General features: G+C 33.5%; 3 protein-coding genes across 4 annotated transcripts in view; 1 reads left to right on the plus strand and 2 right to left on the minus strand.

The window, feature by feature from the left end:
- Positions 1-15,015, minus strand: part of LOC114931381 (uncharacterized) — a 59,909-nt gene extending 44,894 nt beyond the window's left edge. The window contains exon 1 of one of the 2 annotated variants that reach the window (XM_029303363.2): positions 14,773-15,015. The gene's annotated coding sequence lies outside the window, so the exon portion shown is untranslated. Of the gene's footprint in view, positions 1-14,756 lie in introns of both variants that reach the window. The other variant, XM_029303362.2, reaches the window with a different exon arrangement.
- Positions 15,016-16,219: 1,204 nt separating this feature from the next.
- On the plus strand, positions 16,220-18,849 carry Ssu72 (Ssu72 CTD phosphatase). Its single transcript, XM_029303365.2, has 4 exons — positions 16,220-16,631; positions 16,879-17,022; positions 17,412-17,670; positions 17,758-18,849. The coding sequence occupies exons 1-4, from the start codon at positions 16,549-16,551 to the stop codon at positions 17,857-17,859; spliced, it is 588 nt and encodes a 195-aa protein (XP_029159198.1). The 5' UTR covers positions 16,220-16,548; the 3' UTR covers positions 17,860-18,849.
- Ns3 (nucleostemin 3) lies at positions 18,244-21,403 on the minus strand. The gene is made up of 4 exons (XM_029303360.2): positions 21,199-21,403; positions 19,315-20,701; positions 18,851-19,160; positions 18,244-18,599 (listed from the first exon to the last, which is right to left on the minus strand). The coding sequence occupies exons 1-4, from the start codon at positions 21,292-21,294 to the stop codon at positions 18,452-18,454; spliced, it is 1,941 nt and encodes a 646-aa protein (XP_029159193.2). The 5' UTR covers positions 21,295-21,403; the 3' UTR covers positions 18,244-18,451.
- Between the last annotated feature and the right edge of the window lie 266 nt (positions 21,404-21,669).

Below are 21,669 nucleotides of genomic sequence, written 5' to 3' on the forward strand. Positions count from 1 at the left end.
ATAAATACTGAAATTTATTTGCATATTTAGTATAAAAAGAATAAAAATAACGAAAAATTGAATTTTAAAGAATTACGAAAAAAATGTAATTATGTCTCCTGGAAAAAATTCTGCGGACGCTCATGCATAGATGGACACGTGAGAAGTTGACGTAAAATGCTGAATATTTTTTCCTATTCATTTTTATTTATTCATTTATTGAAACAAGGAAAGAGAAAAGCCTTTGACGTAAAAAAAGCATATGAAATAATTACAAGTGAATCGTGATCGTATATATGTGAAATATTAAATTATATATTTTTGAAATATGGAAATTAATTATTTATTACATAATTAATATCACGGAGCTTTGTCTTATTTTATTTATTCGATTCTGTATTTCAACTGCACATTCTCAATTTGAATAATATTTAAATCGTCGAAAAGTCGGGCGATAAATAATTAAATGAAATTTATTTGTGACTCTAATAAGTATCATTAAAAAAATAATTAATGTTCGTAAAGATCGGAACAAAATTAAAAATTTTAATTTCTGACAATTCTTACTTGATTATTAAATGAATAAATTATGCAAAAAGTTTATGTTTCGAAACATATCTTGCGATATACATAAATAATTTCAATATTAATAGTAGTTACATATTGATTATAGAAGTCATTTACTCATTACTTATATTATCATAGTAAATTGTTTTCCGATATTGATCGCAATCGCGTTTAGAAAAAATATTCAAATATTTCGCATTTTTCTGTTTGAGTGTTGGCTCGCAAATCATAATAAAGCTGAAATATGTGAACAATAGCGCACTAAACAATCAAGACCGAATATTAATAATTCGTCTGCCCTAAATATTTTACGCATTATGACTTATACATACGCGGAATATTAAATTATTCAAACGTGAATCGCGATCAATATAGGAAAATTATTTGCTAATGAGTTAATTCTATACTTCTATAATTAATATTTAACTACATACGCACACACACATATATATATATATATATATATATTAGATACATTGCAATGATACATCTCAAACGCATTAATCGTATAATTTATTCATTTAATCGAATAAAAAGCAAGGTAACAGCAACTCTTTCAAATATTAATTATCATTCAAATTTTTTGATGATTTAAATATCATTCGGAGAACAAACAATCGACTCACAGAATTGAGTAGATAAAATAAGAATGATTAATCATCTAATAAATAAGAACTTTTTATTAGAAAAAAGGTCAATATCGATGTTCAAAATTCATGCCAAATTATTATAGAATTCCATATTAGATATGCTTCGAAAAGGCGCACATTAATCATTTATCAGAACGTGATCAATATAACCATTGATAAGTTTAAAAAGAAAGAGAGAGAGAGAGCCTTAGCTATTTGCTTGCATGTTTAAAATGATTTAGAATCCATGTATAATCATGAGAGACTCGTTCTATTTATATCTCGCGAGCCATTCTAAATAACGCAAAATGTATGTGTATATTGCTTTCAACAAAAATTTCACGGCGAAAAAAAACAAGCCGAATTCTACGCGTTACAAAGTTAGCTTCTATCTCGCGGCGATAAATTAGTCTACATCATCCGGTATAAATATTTGGAGAAAATTGATAGCTTGCAGGCATGATGCTCGCGGTATCGCGTGACTAGCAGCTCCATAAGATATGCATTCAATTTTGCAGAATAAATTTTACTGATTTTTCTTAATTCGACAGTTTCTCTCGAAGATAGAGCTTATATAACGGTCTTACAAAAGACGAATACGCACCAAGTATTTACGTAACTTCAAATCAATACTAGATTTTTATATAAATATATATATATAAATAATTTAATAAATATATATAATATATATTGTATATTTATATATAATTTTTTTTATTAAAAAAAATTATTTATTTTAATTCATAAATAACTAATTTAATAAATATATATATTGTATATTTATATACAATTTTTAATTAAAAAAAGATTATTTATTTTGATTCACAAATATATATATAATTAATTTAATAAATATATATATTGTATATTTATATATAATGTTTTTATTTAAAAAAATATTTATTTATTTTAATTAATATTTGTACCGCATCGTTACGTTGCTTAAACGAGACAATGAATTTCCTAATTAATTTGTAACTCTCTTTCTTTCTCTCTCTTTCCGGCGGAACTTGAATTAATCATCGCGAGAATTTCGAGTCGATCGCGCGTTTGCCAAGATCCGTCGAGATAATGCGATAAGTTTCGAGACGACGCGACGCGCGTCGCCTGACAAACGTTAATGCGTTAATTATCAGACACCGCGCCGACGTAATCGCGCGTGTCAGCTTTACCTGCGAGATTTATCGCGTTACAGGAATACGTTATTAGACACATAGCGCGACGTTAGAGACGAAAGATCTTGGCGAAGGACGCTAAGGGCGAGTCTCGCTCTCGCGCGAGGAGGAGCTCCTATATCTTTTAGAGAAAGCTAAGCTTGTGAAGATGCTGCGTAGAGATGCATCTCTCAGATGCATATAACGCAGTGTTTGCTGTTATCTAAATAAAATTATATAGATGAAATTTTGGCATCTTATCTTTATATATAAAAAAATATGTATTTTCTATATCTGCATCTTAGATGAAAAAAAAGTATTATCTTTATTAAATTATCTAGAATAAAAATGATTAAGTGACGCTCGTCTACACAATAAGAAAAGTTGAAACAGTTAAGAACAATTAACACAAACTCAAAGTTATTGGGTGTTAAACAAACTTTAATTTATTTATTAATCACAAACAAATTAATATAAAATAAACGTTTACTAAAGAAGACTATCGTACAGTCGAAACGTTTATTTTATATTAATTTATTTGTGATTAATAAATGAATTAAAGTTTGTTTAACACCCAATAATTTTGAGTTCGTGTTAGTTGGTCTTAACTGTGTAAATTTTTCTTATCTAGAATAATTTTCAGATAACTTTGGTTTAGAATCATAGCACATAAAAATACTTAAATAGTCGAACTTAAGCAGTAAGCGATAAAAATTTATAAATAATTTTTTATAACTGTGGTTACATAAGCAGTCTTAAAAATTATCTAGATGAATTGCCATATAATTTTATCTTTTATCTAGATACATGACATTTAAAATAAAATCATTTTCATCTTTATCTAACTAATTTTAAAATCATCTAAGCACAACACTGGATGTATTAAACTGGCGAACGATGAAAAATCATGTGACAGTCTGAAGAGAGATAATTCTTATTTTGTTAGGTAATCTTTTAATTATTACATATTTAATCATTACATGTAATAAAATAATTAAAAATGAAGCTTGAATAAATGCCAGATAATTTCAAATATCAAATAAATATTAAAGATTATAAAAATGTATAATTACAATTGATTTAGATAATTGTTTAATCGAAATAATTAAATATGATAATAATTATTAATATTAATTCAATTTATTTAATAAAATAAAAATTACATATTTTCCTTTAAGATCACTCACGATGTCTCGATTTAAATCATTGTTGTCTTATATTTAAAACAAAATCATCTTTATCTTATCTAAGATAAATTTAAATATTTTACCTAGCTAATTTTCAAATCATCTAAGCACAACACTGGTCTAACGTGTTACTTCCTCGCTCGCGAAGACGTCATCGGGCGTTGGCGTGAGAGATGCGAGGGATAAGATTCCGCGATCGCTTACGTAAACGCTTTAAGAGTCGGGCTAAAAGCCACTCAATTTTCCCCATCGAGCGTTTCGTCATTGTGTCTCCTGTCTCCCTGCAGCGCCGACATATAATTGCCATTCCTACTATGTATGACGTATCGGCACGACAAACGCGCGTTGTGTCATACTTTCGTTTTATTTCATCTTGCATTGCTAATTATACACTTCAGCAAAACGAAAAATAGCTTTTCTTCAAACGCAGGGAAGAAGACAATCATTCATCTTGCTAACTTTCAAGATTTCCGGTCTGCAAATATTACATTATATCACAATTTTGAGAAATTTCATAAAGTTGCTTTGATCAAGAAAAAGAAGTCATATAAATGTATTTTTGTTATAGCTGTCTTAGAAAAAATTGCAAAAATGATCAATCTTTTTTTGTATTTTTTATTTTGCGTTATAATTACAGAAACCATATTTCTGAGAGAAAATAAAGGACAAATTTGAAAATTTTAGGACTTTGTTTCAACATATTTCCAAATCGATAAGCAAAAAAAAATAATTCTGTGACTATCAAAAATCTATATACGTATTCTTACAGTTTGAAACTGATTCGAAACAAATTGCTTGGTTTCTTAATAAGTTCTAAATAATAAGAGATTCCATTGTTTTCGTACTAATTTTCATGTTAATATTACGACATTAAAATACTGAATAAAAAAATAAAGAACAAAATTGAGTTTTGGAAAAATGAATAAAATCTAAAGAACTGACCTCTAAAATAAAGGACGGACGGTCACCGTAATTATAATTAAAAGGAAAGAAAAAAATGTATTGAAACTTCTATTTAAAACGCAGACTTAAAAATTTGTTCAAGAGAATTTGAAAGGCGGATATTTCCTCATATCTTTCACTGATCTTGAAAAGAAGCACGATATACAAGTTAGTTGAAGTTAGTGGAGCCTACTATCAGATAATACACTATCGGACAAAGTCATCTTCGCGTTGAATAACTAAAGTAACGTCCTTAGTTTCTCGAGGAGAGTGCTACAGCAACTTTCTCTCTAAAAACGCTCTTCTTACATCTGGGATATACGATATTTTAAAAATATCTCCCGCAAGGAGAGAAGCTCCAGCTGAGAAAGAGACATAACGACTGTCTCCGTGAAGATGTCGGGCCAACGACCCGTCAAGGTCGCCTTGCGATTGCACGCAATGGTCGGACGCACTCCTTCGAGTGGAGAATCGAACTTAAAGTCCAGGTAGAAAAAACCCGAACGATCTCGGCTGCTTGACCGACCTTCGTGACGTAACAGGCGAGAGGAAGAAGGAAAAATAGAGAAAGAGAGAGAGAGAGATCCTGTAAGCACGCTAGTTCAATTACGCCAAGTCCTGGGGGGAAATTACACATTGCCGGAGGTGTGTATCAGGTACGTTTCAGGCACGAGACAAGCAACGAACCGGCCGATATAATCTGCCATTAGGCTGCCACACGGGGGACTCTACTCGCGATAACGATTAAAATCCGCTTTTTGTTCCTATCTTGCGCTCCGCCAGAAATTTGCACGCACGCCGCGTCTGGTAATTTAAACCTCCCTACGTGCATGTAGTTATATATTCGACAAGGTCTCGCCGATTCGAGAAAGTATCTAGGTATAAGTGTATTAATACATATACAATACCCTCCATAAGTTTGGAAATACCTTACATTTTACAGTTAAAGAATCGCATGGCAACGATCTGTTATAAATCAAAATGTCATTTAATGATTATATGTTCATTTTATAATTTATTTATTACAAAAAATCTGCACAGATCTGTCAAAAAGATTCTCTTAATTTAAGAGAAAAATTCTCTAAAGAAATATTCTTTAATTAGATATTCGTAACATGCAAGAATATAAACTTAATGGAATGTTTTCTATCAGTATATTATTTGAAATATTATTAATAGTGATAACAAAAAAGTCTTATAAATGGACATTTGTTATTTAATGCATACGGTACCCTTCACAAGTTTGGAAACACTTTGCATTTGACAGTTAAACAATCGCATGGCAGCGATCTGTTATAAATAAAAATGTCATTTAAATATTTAACGATTTATTGATACAAAAAATCTACGCAAATCGCCATACTATTATTTAACTGTAAAATGTAAGATGTTTCCAAACTTATGGAGGGTACTGTATATTTCGTACACGCTTCCTTTTTATTCCACCGCCTAAACTTGGGGAATCGATTTTCGCGCCATTTAAGGGGATCCTAAACGTTCTTGAGAAGTCTGTTGTTTCTTTCCTGAATTATCAATAAAATGTGAAGGTAGATAAATTATAAGTCTATTTATTGGTTATACGGATTGTTTTTTACTTGAAATTAGAAATTAGTTCTAATTTAGACTTTAGGATCCCCTTGAGTCTTCTAATGATTGAATGGCTATCTGGTTAAAAAAATGTGTCGACTTTTCTTCGCCCGATATCAAAATATTGTCGAAATGTGATATCAGGATACTCAAATATTAACGAAAAAATAAAAAATTATGCATTGACAGAAGATTACTAGGATATGTTTTGACGTCTTGATAATATCTGAATCCTGATCAGCTGTTTTTCAACACGTTTTTCAAGTGGCATGTAAATCTTCTAATAAATGAACGGATATTCGGGTATTCAAAGCAACTTTAAATGTTAAAAAATGTGTCGAAACTTTTTTCCGTCTTTGAAATAGAATACAAAGAATCTTTCGGAAATCTCCTAAAATAAAATACAACGTAATAATGTTATCGAAACACGCATGTGATATCAGGGTGCCTATATATTAACAAGAAGGTGAAAAAATATACATTGACAGAAGAGTTAATAGAATGCTTTGACTTGATAATACCTGAATCTTGATCAGCTATCTTTCAAGCGTCGTAAGATGAATAAAAAGTATCTACGATATCTTTGTAGGGTAAATAAGATGTGCATAAATAATGGAACGCTTTAACAGTGCAGTGGAATTGTGTGATAGTCAAATGCTGTTGGTGCTTTCGTGCCTAAAGTTAGATGCAATCGAGTTTTGAGAAGAAACCGGTAGATCGCAGAAGCATATTGGACACGTGCCAACAATATCGTGTCCCACAATAGCAATCTTATCGTTCGTTGCTCCCGCGACAGCGTGCAACGTGCAACGCGATGACGTTAATTCGCACGAAAGGCTTTGCGGGCCGTTGAGCTTTCAGCGTGGAGAAGATCTGTCATCGCGCGAGGCGAGAACGCGTGCTCTTTTTTGGCAAAAACAATAACGGGCTATTCTTTTCTCATCAGCAGTAAAAGAAACAGAGCAGCGACGAGTAATTTCTCGTACGAACGATTTTGGATGGAGAGAATTTTCTCTTAGAATTTACTCCAAAAATCGTGATAATCGTGATATATGATATTGGAAGAATTTTATAAAGAGTTTCTCTGATTAATATTTGCCGCAATAAAAAATATTTATATGGACATTACATTGATATTTTTTATTGTAATAAATATTAATCAGAGAAATTCTTATAAACTCTTCCAATACATAATTTTCAAGGTAAATTCTGAGAAAAAATTCTCCATGTAGAAATTATTATACACTAAGTACATAAAAAATCGTCGAAATGCAAACGAAATATGAAGATGATTTCTCATGAAAATACAAGTAAAACAGTTGTGATGAAATCTTCTTATACAAGGCTTCGTTTTCGAGAAAAAAAAGACCTTGAAGATTCTTCGAATACATATTTATATATGTATATGTGTGCTAATTAACGTTAAACAATTGCAAACAATCAATTCATGCTTCTTTCATTTACAAAAAGAATGATATTTTTAGCCATTTGTAATTTAAGAAAATAAATGCGTTATTAAACTTGTCGCATTCACACTTTAACAAATTAATGACGCTTTATAAATCGAGACACAATAGCTATAACATAATAATTAAATATATTTCGTTTGCATCACTATTTCCAATACGCTCGGCATAGGTTATTACAACAATTTAATGCGATTTTTTTGCAAAGTATATTTTAGCGCCAAAATAAACCAGTTCCTATATTTTGTCCAAACGTTAAATCAGGAACTATTTTAATCCTGACGCGGCGATATTACATAATTGGAATCGCGCGCGAGTTAATTGCATCAGTAGTGAAATAATAATTGAAAGTTAATGAAGACTTTTGCAATAATCGAAATATATATTCAACGTGTTATTAAGCCACAAATTATATACAATTTACAGCAATCAAAATTAATCAAAAGCAATGCTTATAGACATTCTGATCAATGTCGATGATTTATGATGACAAAAAATCAAAATCAAAAAGTTTCGCTAATGTGAGAACGATGAATAACGTACTCCAAGATACTGCAATTAGGAGTAATAATATTCTCTCTCGTATAGTCTCACACAACATTCTATATTTTCATATACGATTAATGCATATATAATAATATACAATATATACTCTATTTATATATTATGTATAATTTTATATGTAATTTAATATATAATAGAATATAATATACATATATAATTTGTATTTTATATAATTATATTATACGTTATATTATAATATATATATACATATATATATATTCATATATATACACATATATATAATTATACATATATGTATATAATTTGTGTGAAAGAAATGATTCCCGATTTTTCCATACAGGGTGAAATGAGGTCTAACCGACTATTATTATAACGTTGAAGCAAGAGCTATCGGAACGGACGCTTTACGATCGTACAGATTGAAATTGCTGCCGGGGAACGGACTTGGTCTGGCAACCTTTGAGATTCGCTTTCGTGGCGTAGCGTCGGGCTGCCTCAATGTCGAAGGCAAGTATCTCGCACCGAGATACTTACTTGGTGCTTGCATACCGATCGAGGACAAGTCGTGACGCGAATCGTGAACTACCGTTCTTAATGACCTTTGTGCGTTCACTCGTGCTTTCACGACGACGAAGACGGCGAGCCCTTTGCTCGAAATCGAACGATCTCGGTGAAGGGAACCTCGTTTCGCACCGCAATTTTTTTTTTTTTTTTTTTTTGAACGAAGAAACATATATTCGAATTATACAGGGTGTCCCAAAATTACCGGACATCCTATTAATAGGGAAATTCCTCAGGTTATTTGGAGACAATGTTTCCTCAGCAAAAATGTCGAGGCACCAATAATTTTCGAGTTATAAATGGTTGAAAATTAAGGGTTTTTCGCAAACTATAAGCCTTGTGAAAATAAAATATTAACAAAATCACATTCTTCAATTAATTTTAATTAATCAGGTAGAGTTTACTTTAGTACACGGAGAGAATTTTCTCTTATAATTTATCCTGAAAATCATGGTAATCGTGGGATAATATGGTGTTGGAAGAATTTTATAAGAGTTTCTGATTAATATTTACCACAATAAAAAATGTTAATATGTTATACATAGTAAAATTAATCGAGTATATTTTATATTTTATTATGGTAGATATTAATATTTTTATGGTGGTAAATATTAATCAGAAAAACTCTTATAAAATTCTTTCAATGCCATATATTGTCCCACAATTATCATGATTTTCAGGGTAAATTTTAAGAGAAAATTATCTCTGTGTAGAATTTTAATTTAAGACTTAGAAAGATGGCAAAAATTAAGAACATGCAAAAAATGATGACCTCCCTCGACATTTTTGCTGAGCAAAAATCGTCTCCAAATAATCTATAGGAATCTCCCTATTGACAGTGTCCGATAATTTTGGGACACCCTGTATAATCGGCGAGATTTTCGCGCGGATTTCTCTGCCAGGAAAGATTTCTTTAAAATTCAATTTTATATTCGAGTTCGCGGGAAAATCGTCGATTGCGATATACGTCTCCTTAAATTATGTCTTTTCCTATGTTTCGACAAGCGGAAACTCCGACTCGCCGAGTCGAAAGTCTCGGTGACTGAGGAAATTTCGGTCGAGTTCCGGTATCCCTCGCAATCGTGTCCTCTCTCTGTACAGAAGAGTTGTCGTTTCCGCTCTGACGATCGCGACTTCCCGACTTTCACAGAAACGGTCGATAGCTAGAATTGGCCAATCCGGGATTAATGTGAGTCGGGTATGAAGCATCTTCTTTTCACAGTCGCGATTTATTAACTCTTCTTACACGAGTTATATTGCGAGGAATTAGCTAACCCGAGATTAATAATAAGGCAAGTGCAATCTCTCGCATGATTTATAATGTTCGTATGATATCGTGAAAAAATCTATAGTATATAAATAAGCTAAATCGCGCGACTGTGAGAGGGCTATCTTTAATAACCCTATATCATTTTCGTATTAAAATGTGCGCAATTTCTTTTAGAGAGAATTTCAGAGAAAATTGAGATTGCAAATAATATTCGTAGGAAATATCTGTGTAAATATTCAAGAATAAATGATTAATTACGTTTGATTCATTAATATATATGAATAAATAAACGAGAATATACAGTACTCTCCATAAGTTTGAAAATACCTTACATTTTACAGTTAAAGAATTGCATGGCAGCGATCTGTTATAAATAAAAATGTCATTTAATGATTTATTTATTTTATAATTTATATTTATACAAAAAATCTGCACAGATCTGTCAAAAGAAACCCCTTAATTTAAAAGATAAATTCTCTAAAGAAATAGATCTTTAATTAGATATTCGTAACATGCAAGAATATAAACTTAATGGGATGTTTTTTATCAGTATATTATTTGAAATATTATTAATCATAACAAAAAACAGTCTTATAAATGGACATCGCATGGCAGCGATCTGTCATAAATAAAAATGTTATTTAAATATTTTATGATTTATTGATACAAAAAATCTACATGCACAGATCGCTGCCGTACGATTGTTTAACTGTCAAATGCAAGGTGTTTCCAAACTCTGATGGAGGTGTACTGTACATCTCTTGAAAGCTCCGAATTTCAATCGCAATATATAAAATCATCGTCAACGTCTAATTCAATTTGATATCCACTTGTGCAGCTCGACTTTGATATTACGTGACCGACATATCGCGGTTATATTCCCGCGAGTTTGGCGGAGCAAAGAGCGCGACAAGAGGGAGACAAATGGGTGCGATTTGCTGGCGTAGAACGTGACATTGATATTCGGGACGCGGAACGCATACGTAACCCGGAGGAAGAGAGAGGAGAGATAATTTAATGAACGTTGCATCGTAAGGATAACTTTTGACTACCCGTTTATGCATGTATGACAAACGTCAAATTCGGAACGCGGACTCTCATGGTCACGGAACGTTCGTCATTAATAACCATGAGTTTTCGGCGTTGAGCACGTATAGAATGTAATTTACGACGTATTATATCGTGTAAGACGAACAAAAGATCGATTATGCTATAGGTCTAAACTTGGCGAGTTTTCTTTCACAATTTATTTCTGTTCTCTCGCTATCGGCTGAACGGGGAGATATATTATCACGTGTACACAACGAGGGGAATATTCCCTTAAAAAGCGAAATTCGCGATAATTAGAGAGATAACCGATAAAAACAAAATTAGAATTGAATAATATATTATTTGTTCAATTTCAATATTAGTTTTATTCGATTTTTCATATTAATTGCAATTAATAAATGTATATATTATTATGTTATAGATATACATAAATTAATGACAAAGAAATATGATTTCTCATATATTTCATGCGAAATGCTCCAATTATATTTATTTATTTTATCTAATATCTTGAATTTATTTATTTCATTATTTATTGGCGCATAAGATATCTTTAAGATATCTTCAAGATGTCTTTTTGATCATATCATAAGATTTCTTAAAGATTTCTTAATGATATCTTATGCGTTAATTTTATACTTGGCTGTCTGGGCTTTTACTAGAGTTTAAAAAATATATATACAGAATTTTTTCTTAGAATTTACCCTGAAAATGTGGGACAATATGGGAATTAATATTCGATTAATTTTACTATGTTCTTAATAAAATATTAATCGAATATATTTTAAATATCTTATTATAGTAGATATTAATATTTTTATTGTAGTAAATATTTCAATATTTAATCAGAGAAACTCTTATAAAATTCTTGCAATATCATATTGTCCCACAATTGCGATTTTCAGGTTAAATTCTAAAAGAAAATTCTCTCTGTGCACATATATATATATTTTATTACAAAAATCCATGATCGTGCGTGTAACTGTATATAATATAATCTGACGTAAAGACAAATGGACCATATCGCGTCCGGTCGTAGGTATTTGCAAAGTCGATCGCGCACGACGTTACAATCGCCATTGAAAATATTTCCATCTAAAGTGGGCTGTCGGTGAAGCAATTGCCATGCGGAGCGTAGGTACATATAACGCGCCATTATACGGCCATATCACGAGATAAAGGGAGAAAGAGAAAGAGCGAAGAAGACACGAGCTGTGGATCTAAATTGGTTTCGTCAATATCCGTTGATCCGTTTGTCCGTGTAACGTGCGGTGCACGTGCACCGATCGACGACTCGCGAAGCTACGCCAAGAACAAGTAGCTCGAGCTACTTGCCGGAGCGTTAATTTTAACAGCACCGCCGATAAGTGCCGCCGATTCGCAATCCAACGCGATCGAATTCCGTACGCCGAATCGAGACACGATGGAAGAGAGGCTGAAGACTCATACGTTGTTCGTAATTGCGATTCATCTCCGCTCTTCGCGCTCTGTTACAATTTTTTTATATAATAATTTCCAACTTTCAAGGGAGAAGAATTGTTCTGAGAATATTATTATATATATACGCTTGCGCAGCTTCTTATAAAGTAAGAGCGCATTAGCGAAATGTACCAATAAAATAATCAATAAAATAAAAGTATAAGATTTATAATGTGCATCATTTTTATGCAGTATCTTGTGTAAAGTGACACATTATAAAATCTTAAAAATTAGATCAATTCGATATGTTCATTAATATACGTTATTTATTTATACAAGTTATACCTACGGAATTTATATAATTCTAAAAAATAAAAAAGTGGAGCATAAGCCATTTATCATATATGCTCCGCTTTTTTATTTTTTAGAATTATATAAATTCCGTATAATTTGTACAAATAAATAACGTATATTTTTATAGATTAAGTTTGACAGCATTGCTGATTCTCAATGGAACGCGATCCGAATCGAGACACGATATAAGAGGAGCTGAAGACTCACACATACGTTGTTCGAAATTGCGATCTATTTCCGCTCTTCGTGCTGTTATAAATTTATTTTATAATTTCCAACTTTCAAGGGAGAAGAATTGTTCTGAGAATATTATTATATATATATATACGCTTGCAGCTTCTTATAAAGTAAGAGCGCATTAACGAAATGTACCAATAAAATAATTAATAAAACAAAAGTATTAGATTTTTAATGTGCATCATTTTTATGCAATATATCTTGTGTAAGATTAGTGATACATTAAAATCTTAAAATTAGAAGAATTCAATATGTACATATTATAAATATACATGTATTATAAAAATATAGCAAAGGAGAAGTTTTTTTGAGATTATTATACATACGCTTGCAGCTCTTTATAAAGAGCGCATTTGCGAAATATATCAATAAGATAATAAATAAAATAAAAGTATTGGACTTAAAATGTGTGTCGATTTTATGCAGTATATCTTGTGTAAAATTAGGCAAATTAAAATTTTTAAATTAGAAGAATTCAATATTATATTATAAATATACATACCTATATTATAAAAATGGCAAATCCATTTACGATGTTCGCTTTGTCAGAATTATTTAAATTCTGTATAAATTTTATATTAAGAACGGACATTTCATAACAGAAATAAAACGTGAAAATAAACGGTCAATTGGCCGTTAACATTAAACGTCCCGTTTATGTCACATTGTTTTTAAATAATGATTTCCTTTTATTTAGAATAAAAAACATATTGATATAATATATTTATACATTTCTATAATAAGATATTTTGAATAAAAAAAATTCTATTAAAAATCGGATCGAAAATATTAGAAATAATGGTATAATTGAGAAATAATTCTATTAATTAATTAAAAGAATATTAATAAATAATTGAGAAATGTGATTTACTCATCTGTTCTCCATTCTCTTTTCCGAAGCTCCGAATTCGTCCCTAATTTGAAATCGCTAATTACTCGACGGCTCGAAATGCCTCGACATTTTCGCCGTCGAGGAAGACTCGACCGCAAATTGATCAGCTGGCGAAAAATAAACGGGACAGTCTGTATAATCGTGTTATTACGCGATCTCATTGCTCCTCCGCGATTCGCCCTAAACTAAGCGAGCCGAATCCGTTCGAAGAATCGCGTCATACTATGTCTCGCGGTGGAAATCATCGAGCGCAAAATTGAAGGGACCCTCGGGAGCCCCGCCTTAATTCGGGGGCCCCTCGAAGGCACGCAATCTTCGGTCTCGCCGGGGCTTATTGCCGGCCAAGGTATACGGCGGCGCCTAACCATTATCTCGCGATTTTGCAAGAGAGCCCGCGTTATGCAATTTAATGACGACCCTCTTTAATTCCCTCCTTCGATTCGCGAGTTGCGCGCGCCCGCGAATTTCGCATGCGAAAATTGTGGAATCGCTCACGGGAATCGTCGACAACGGTTTCGCACGCGTTTTCTAAAAAATAATAATAATAATAAAATTAGCAATTTCGCGAAATGACGTATCACGCCAATCTTTTCTCTCAATTCTAACATTGTGTATATTGTATGACATATATACTTATTTGGAAAATAAATATGTCATTATATTTATATATTTCCATAATTAGATAGGCTTTGAATAAAAAATGGAAAAAATCTACTAAAAGTTTAATCGAAATAAATTGAGAAATGTAATTTTCTCATGTCCATTTTTCTTTCCCCGAGTTCTTTATTATTTTCTAGTATCAGTTCGATTTTATCTTTCGTCGAGTCCCCATAGGGACTTAAATTCCTTCGATTGGAGCCGTGTTTGCGGAGGAGCACGGACGAAAAACACGATGTTTATAATTTATAACCTGAGTAAACGACATAACTTGACTCACCGGAATGAAGACTCACCCTCGTTTCGCTTCTTCCAGGGACGATCACCGGCGAGGTACAACGGACTACCTGGTGATTATGGAGGCGATAAAGCGAAGCACTTTTCGAGGAAATCTCGTTCGCGCGTACAAAAGCGACACTTTTCGAAGAAATCGCGTTGAAGGGAACATTCCATTCGCACGCACGTCCAAATGGTTGACGAGCGAGATGACACACACGTGACTCGTGACGTCAGCTTGAAATATCAGCAATCCGTTATCCCTGAAAACAGGAAAGATATATAAGATTTGTCGTAATTATATATTTTAATTTTTACGATACAGGGATAAGAATTACACACAAAATAATAGAACCTTTTTTTTTATCGATACCAGAACGAAAAGATCCAGGAATCTTTCTCTCTCTCTCTTTCTTTCTCTTTCTCCCTCTCTAGCCTCTCTTTGAATTATTGATGATCCGTCGTCTCTGAAAATATTAGTAAATTTTGTCATGATAATACATTTGTTATAACACACAAAATAATAAGAATACATTCCGCTTTGCAATTATTGATGTATCATGTACGAGTTCATGTTAACCTTTTGATAAAATTGATCGATTTGAGTGACTCGATTATCTTGTCGCGCGGCTTCGAAGAACAATCTTAGTCTATGAAGATAATTAAACGTTCGAGCGCGAATAAGCTACTTTCGCAATGATAATTGTATATTTCTGCTGTCAAATTGTCTTTCTGAATGTCACCTTTCTCTCACCTTTTGTCAGAAGTCCGTAAAAATGTCGCAAAAGGGGACGATATATTTCTCCTTTTGCACTCGTCTCGCCATGTTTGAATTTGTAACATATTGTTGATAAAGTGCAGCTTGCCGTTCATAGATGTCGCTAAAGGCTTAATCGCCACAGCGCGGGAATCTGTCTCCCTCTCTTCTCTCTCTCTCGTTCGAGGCAGATGTTTCATGACCAAAATCGTCGTCTCTGAAAATATATTGTCATGATTATATATTTTTTATGATGCGAGGATCAAATTTACGCACAAAATAATTAAGACCAATTATCTCGCTTCGCAATTTGACACACCATGTACGATTTGACATTAACCCTTCGACAAAATCGATCGATTTGTTGGTTCGATATCTGAAGACTCGTCGCGAAACGCGCGGCTTCGTGTACAATATTTTTGTCTAAAGATAATTAAACATTTAACCGCGAATAAGCTGCTTTCGCAATATTAATTACATATTTCTGCTATTAAATTGTCTTTCTGAAATGTTACCTTTCTCTCGCCTTTTGTTAGAAGTCCTGAAAAGTGTAGCAAAGAGGAACGATATGTTTCTCCTCTCGCACTCGTCTCGCCATATTTAAATTCCAACACAGTCGATAAAAATGTCCCTGTACCAATTAATGTACGCCGTTGACAGATGTCGCTAAAGAGCGGCCAACTTTTTTTATCGACAGCGCAAAGACTCCGGTCTCTCTGTCTAATTGCACTATATATCCATTCCCGTTAGAAAAATTTCGTATGGCCTTTTCGGAGACGATTACATCTGACATTTGACCGGATCGCGCTCGTATTACGTTCAGATCAGAAAAGAATATTACACGCGCGTATCAAAAGAGGAACAGAGAGAGAGAAAGAGAGAAATAAACGTCAGAATTCCGCACATATATTCCAGATATTAAATGCATCTCTCATAACCTTGCGGACGTAACCTTCAAACGTGACGGTATCTTTGGCTCACGAGACAATACGGCCGCTTTTATCACGGCTCTTTCACGGTCGATAGAACGCGCGAGAAGATGCCGGTGCCGAATTCCATCAGCGTAGCCGTAATATGTTCCAGTAACATGAACAGGAGCATGGAGGCGCACGCTTTTCTAAGGTAACGCGCGAGCGCGTGCAACCTGTCTATTGGAACTATTTATTTAAAACTATTTATTTCGTCGGAAATTTAAACCCTCTCTTTTTGCGTAGAGAAAAGGGATTTTTCGCCTTCCAAGATTAACAAAAATATTGTCGCCTGAAAACTATTCTTGCGAGTCGGAGGAATCGGGCTTTAATGGGCTGAATGGAAAAGTTTGACACTTTAAATGTAGAATATTATTTAATGATGTAATTGTGTGTTTCAGCAAAAAGGGATTCAATGTGAAATCATTCGGAACTGGAGACAAAGTGAAGTTACCTGGAACTGCACCGGATCGTCCTAATATCTATGACTTTGGTACTTCGTACGATGAGATCTACAATGATCTATTAATGAAAGACAAGCAATAGTATCCTTTGCAAAAAAAGAAAAACAAATAAATAAGCCTCTTGATACTTTACACATTATTATATGCGACATAAATGTATATATTGTTATATTTATATAGTTGTAATATAAATCTACTTTGTTCCACGTTATTTCTGTAATTAATTGCTATAAATTATAATGTTAATTTACATTAATCTACTATATATAATTTCATTTTTCTGTAATTTATATGTAAATATATATATATATATTTTATATAATTTTCTGCAAAAGAAGCTTTTGACTTGAATTAATTAATCTTCTATCAAATTGCTTTTACACAGATTTTACATAATTTGATCTTATTACTGATTTATTAATGATGTTATATTATATTGCTGAAGAGAAGTTCCTTAATAATGAGCGCAGTTATACACAGAATGGCTTATTGCACATGTTGGATCGGAATCGTCGGATAAAACCTAGGCCAGAACGATTTCAATTGTCCAAGGATAAGTTTGATATTCTAATTACTTGTGAAGAACGCGTGTACGATCAAGTAATTGAATGTATGGAATCTAGGACTAAAGAAGATAATCAACCGGTGCATTTAATCAATATCGACATTCAGGATAATCACGAAGAGGCCACAGTAGGATCGTTTCTTATATGCGAACTAGTGACAGTGGTATCGTCTCTTATGTATACCTTTTTTTTTAGAAAATTTGCATTTGAAAATTTTGGCTCTCCGCTAATATATTTTCCTACGTTTCAGTTGGCGAATAGCGAAGACTTAGATAATGACATAGACGAATTACTACATGAATTTGAGTCCAAATTCGCGAGGACAATATTGCACACCGTGCTATTCTACTGAAAGTCCGTTACCGTCACGAGAAATCACCAGAAACCTGGTGTTCATCGAACCTCAAGCTTAATTATAAGAGAAATTAAATTATGTGTATAACATTTAAATATAAAAATATATATATATATATATATATGCCGCGTATCATATTCATCCACCGGCTTGTGGATCGAATTTTTAATTCGAACAGAGAATTCCGCTTGTGCTTCCTACTTAAAGAATGATTATTCTCGCGGAATTGTACTATCAAAGTCGCGATATCACAGGAAATATCGTTAAACTGGCATTACGTTACAATTAAATGGGGTCTGAATGATATCGAAATTCATGAAATACAGAGTAAAAAGATATTGACAGGAGGTAGGAAATAAATGAGTATAAAATACAAAATACTTAATTTCAACAATACTTATACAAATATACACGTTCGCATATCGTACAAATGAATACGATTGCACGTGGATTACAAGCCTGTGACGGCATATGTTTACATGCTCGTACATTACAGAACAGTTGTACCGCTGTCAAATTTAGATTTGTTACAAAGAACAATTAGATTTGCAAAAAGTGCACAGAGCAGTGTGATACTCTTCGCACTCAGTTAGTGTTGATCAAGATGAGCGTACAATCTTCGGGCTTTCTGACGTTTATTCTTATTGACATGTTTATTAATCATCTTCCATGGTTTCTTCACATTGTCTGACTGATCGTTGCTCGATTCTGTTAAACTAATCGTTGATCCTGCGTGCCTGAAAAAAAATTGTACTGATTGAATGAATTTTGTAAAGGAGAATACACACATAAACAAAAAGAACCCCGATATTCCAACAATTGTACATATTGTATCTCAATCGCGTGCAAGTCTCATTCGGGTATTAGGATTTTGGATTTAGACTTAGGCCCCGCATTGATCGATCTTACAAATGACTTATGACTACTGTCGCAATCTATTATATATACACGAGCGACTTTACAAATAAAACAAACATTTTGACATTACGTTTTAGTGTATTGTAGTATGTGTCCATGGCGTCCCCTCATGTGTGCGTCCTGGTGCGTCCCGAAAAAGTTCCGATCCAACTCCTCAGCTGTTATTTCATATCCTTTATTTATGCGAGCTGTTCGAGGTGGTATATGTCTGTTGGCGGACAAATTCCGGCGTCGTGGCGGAAATACGTGGAAATGTTCCTGTTTGATTGTTGGCGGTGCGTTGCAGTACAACAATTTGCCGTTCACGAAATCCTTCAAAACGTATCTGGCCGAACGCGGATTATCCGGTTGACCATTCTGTGTCATGAAACCTCGGTTGTCTGCAACAAGAGTAGAATTTATAGTAGAAACTTGTATCATATTTGATATTAATATGTAAAAACAATAGTTAAAAAACAAATATATATATATATATATAACACTCGTTTGCTTTAATCTTTTGTAAATTTTTATATTTTCACAAGATTTACGTACAGGCGTGCGCGTTTAAAAGCTCCTCCGAGGTCGGTGGGCGATCCGGATCCTGTCCCTCTGTTGGAACAGGCAACATGAAGCCGTACAGGTCCTCTAGAACATGTCTGGGTATCAACGTGGCCAGCAACGTAGTCGCTGGCACGTGGTCCCGCATCTGATCTATTGGTAATATACCGTTCAGGATCATCTCTGCTTTTGTGGAAATGAAACTCGGCATCACCAAACCCGGACAGTCGCACAACATGAGATCCTTCTCCAGATATAAAGTCTGAAAATGCTTAGTCTTTCCCGGGGTGGCCGACACAGAGACTTTCTTACTCATGATCAGAGCATTGATGGTAGAACTCTTGCCTACGTTGGGATAGCCCACCAAGCCGATAGTCGTCACTCCGTTTGTATACGTTGTATCACTAGTATAAATCGTTTTGAATAGCTCCACGAGATCGGTCCTATTTAATAATTTCGGCGAATTGATTATTCTCTTCGTTTCCGTGTCTGTAGCGGAGATATTTAAATTCTCCAACTCGCATTGTTGTGCTTCCACTTGTTCCTCGTTCTTATCAGCCTCTGTTTCATCAGAAACAACGCAGGTATCGACGACGTTATCCTCTGCACTTTCATATTCCGATTCCGACGCGAATTCCGAGCACCACTCGTCTCCGCTGTTCTTGTCCTCGTCATTAGAGTGATCACGTTCATCTTTGTTCATCGATCTCGCTTCATCCTCATCCTCTTCTGGAATCGTCTGTCTCTCCGCAGCCAATGTAGCGGAAAAGAAGGCTACCCGTACATTTATATCTGTAAAATACTTCGCCCAGGCTTGTCTCTGCTCCTCCGTTAAGAAATCTGCCTTATTAAGAAGAATCATGTTCAGTTTATTAGGATTCATTTCTTTAACGTAACGCTCTAGGTCTTCACAACGGAAGAGAAGCGGATTGCGTGCATCTACAATTTGTACAATCACGTCGCTGCGCTCCACCACTCGCCACAATTGTCGCCAGAACTCCAAGTTCTTCTCGTAAGGTGTCAACATCAGGTTCTCCACTTCTTGCAAGGCGGCCAGGTGACGTCGCCACTCCAGAAACGCCTCCTTCTCGCGTGTCTGCAGCTCGTGAGCGCTTATAGAACTGTCCCATTTTGGCCTTCTTGGAATCTTGATGGAATCTTTATTCTCCTCCTGTTTCTCTTGCACCGTCTTCATCACATCCTTCGATAGCAAGCCATGGTTGTTAGGATTCACGAATGTAACATTCAATTTCTCGGCGATGAATTCGGTGCCCGCGAGCTCGGCGGTCGACAGGAAAGCTTGAAACGAGCTCTCCTCTGTAACCGATTGCAGATTGAGTCGACCCCAATCGTAACCATCATTGATCTCTGAGGTATGAAGCTATGAAGAAAAAAATTATTAATTAAGTATTAAGGGTTATTAAAAATTTTAGTTATAAGCTAAAAGAAAAGAAAATTAGTAATTATCAATAAAGTATTAACAAATTAACATTGATGACTGATTCATCAAGCAATTCATCAGCGTATCATAAGTTTCTGAGGATGTAAATGACATGAAAATGATGTAAATAAAATGAAAAATGTAATGATGAAATAAAATCCTTTTTAATTAAAGTTAAAAGAAAAGAAAATTAGTAATTATCAATAAAATATTAACAAATTAACATTGATGACTGATTCATCAAGCAATTCATCAGCATGTCATAAGTTTCTGAGAATGATGTAAATAAAATGGAAATAATATAAATAAAATGACAGAACACCAGATATGAAATTATATCAGTGTATCAACGATTTCATTATATATTATTTCAATGAAAACACACGTAATATTATATATATATTTGGATGAAGAGGTTAGAAAGTCCATCAACTTACCATAGAGTCATTTTTCTTAGGTCTCCTGGATCCGAATCGAGCTCTGATTAAGGCTTTTCCTAAATTGCCTCCTCCTCCTTTGTCTTTTTTACCCATTTGATTTTTAACTAATTATATTTATCTTGTGTACAAAGAAAGCAGCTGATCGCACGAGTGGTTTATTTCAAATTACATAACCTCAAACGCGCTCGGAGGTGACACTGGGAAAAAATTCCTCGCCTTCTCTCTCCCTCTTTTCTAATTCTGTGTATATAAAAAATATTTGTTTCAATATTTATTTCTAAATATTGTAAGCAATATTGTACATCTAAAATAAAATATTCGTTTTGCTTGCGATCCCGAAAATTTTCTATATTTTAAATCAAATAAAAATGCAATTTTGAATGGAAAGAAAATGCAAAATCTGACACGAGATTGTAGAAAATGCAAGCGAAACAAGAGCAAATGTCGAACATCTGTTTTTCATATAAA

The sequence above is a fragment of the Nylanderia fulva genome, unplaced genomic scaffold, assembly GCF_048542155.1.
Source record: "Nylanderia fulva isolate GAGA-0341 unplaced genomic scaffold, ASM4854215v1 Scaffold1, whole genome shotgun sequence".
NCBI classification, from domain to species: Eukaryota; Metazoa; Arthropoda; class Insecta; order Hymenoptera; family Formicidae; genus Nylanderia; species Nylanderia fulva.

Bases quoted from the DNA above. Each gene is read 5' to 3' on its own strand.
- Ssu72 (XM_029303365.2), top strand. From the start codon at position 16,549: ATGCCGGTGCCGAATTCCATCAGCGTAGCCGTAATATGTTCCAGTAAC. The intron at 16,632-16,878 runs GTAACGCGCGAG...TGTGTGTTTCAG, and splicing joins GAGGCGCACGCTTTTCTAAG to CAAAAAGGGATTCAATGTGA. The intron at 17,023-17,411 runs GTATCCTTTGCA...TAATGAGCGCAG, and splicing joins TTAATGAAAGACAAGCAATA to TTATACACAGAATGGCTTAT.
- Ns3 (XM_029303360.2), bottom strand. From the start codon at position 21,294: ATGGGTAAAAAAGACAAAGGAGGAGGAGGCAATTTAGGAAAAGCCTTA. The intron at 19,161-19,314 runs GTACGTAAATCT...CTCTTGTTGCAG, and splicing joins GCTTTTAAACGCGCACGCCT to ACAACCGAGGTTTCATGACA. The intron at 18,600-18,850 runs GTAATGTCAAAA...ATTTTTTTTCAG, and splicing joins ATACTACAATACACTAAAAC to GCACGCAGGATCAACGATTA.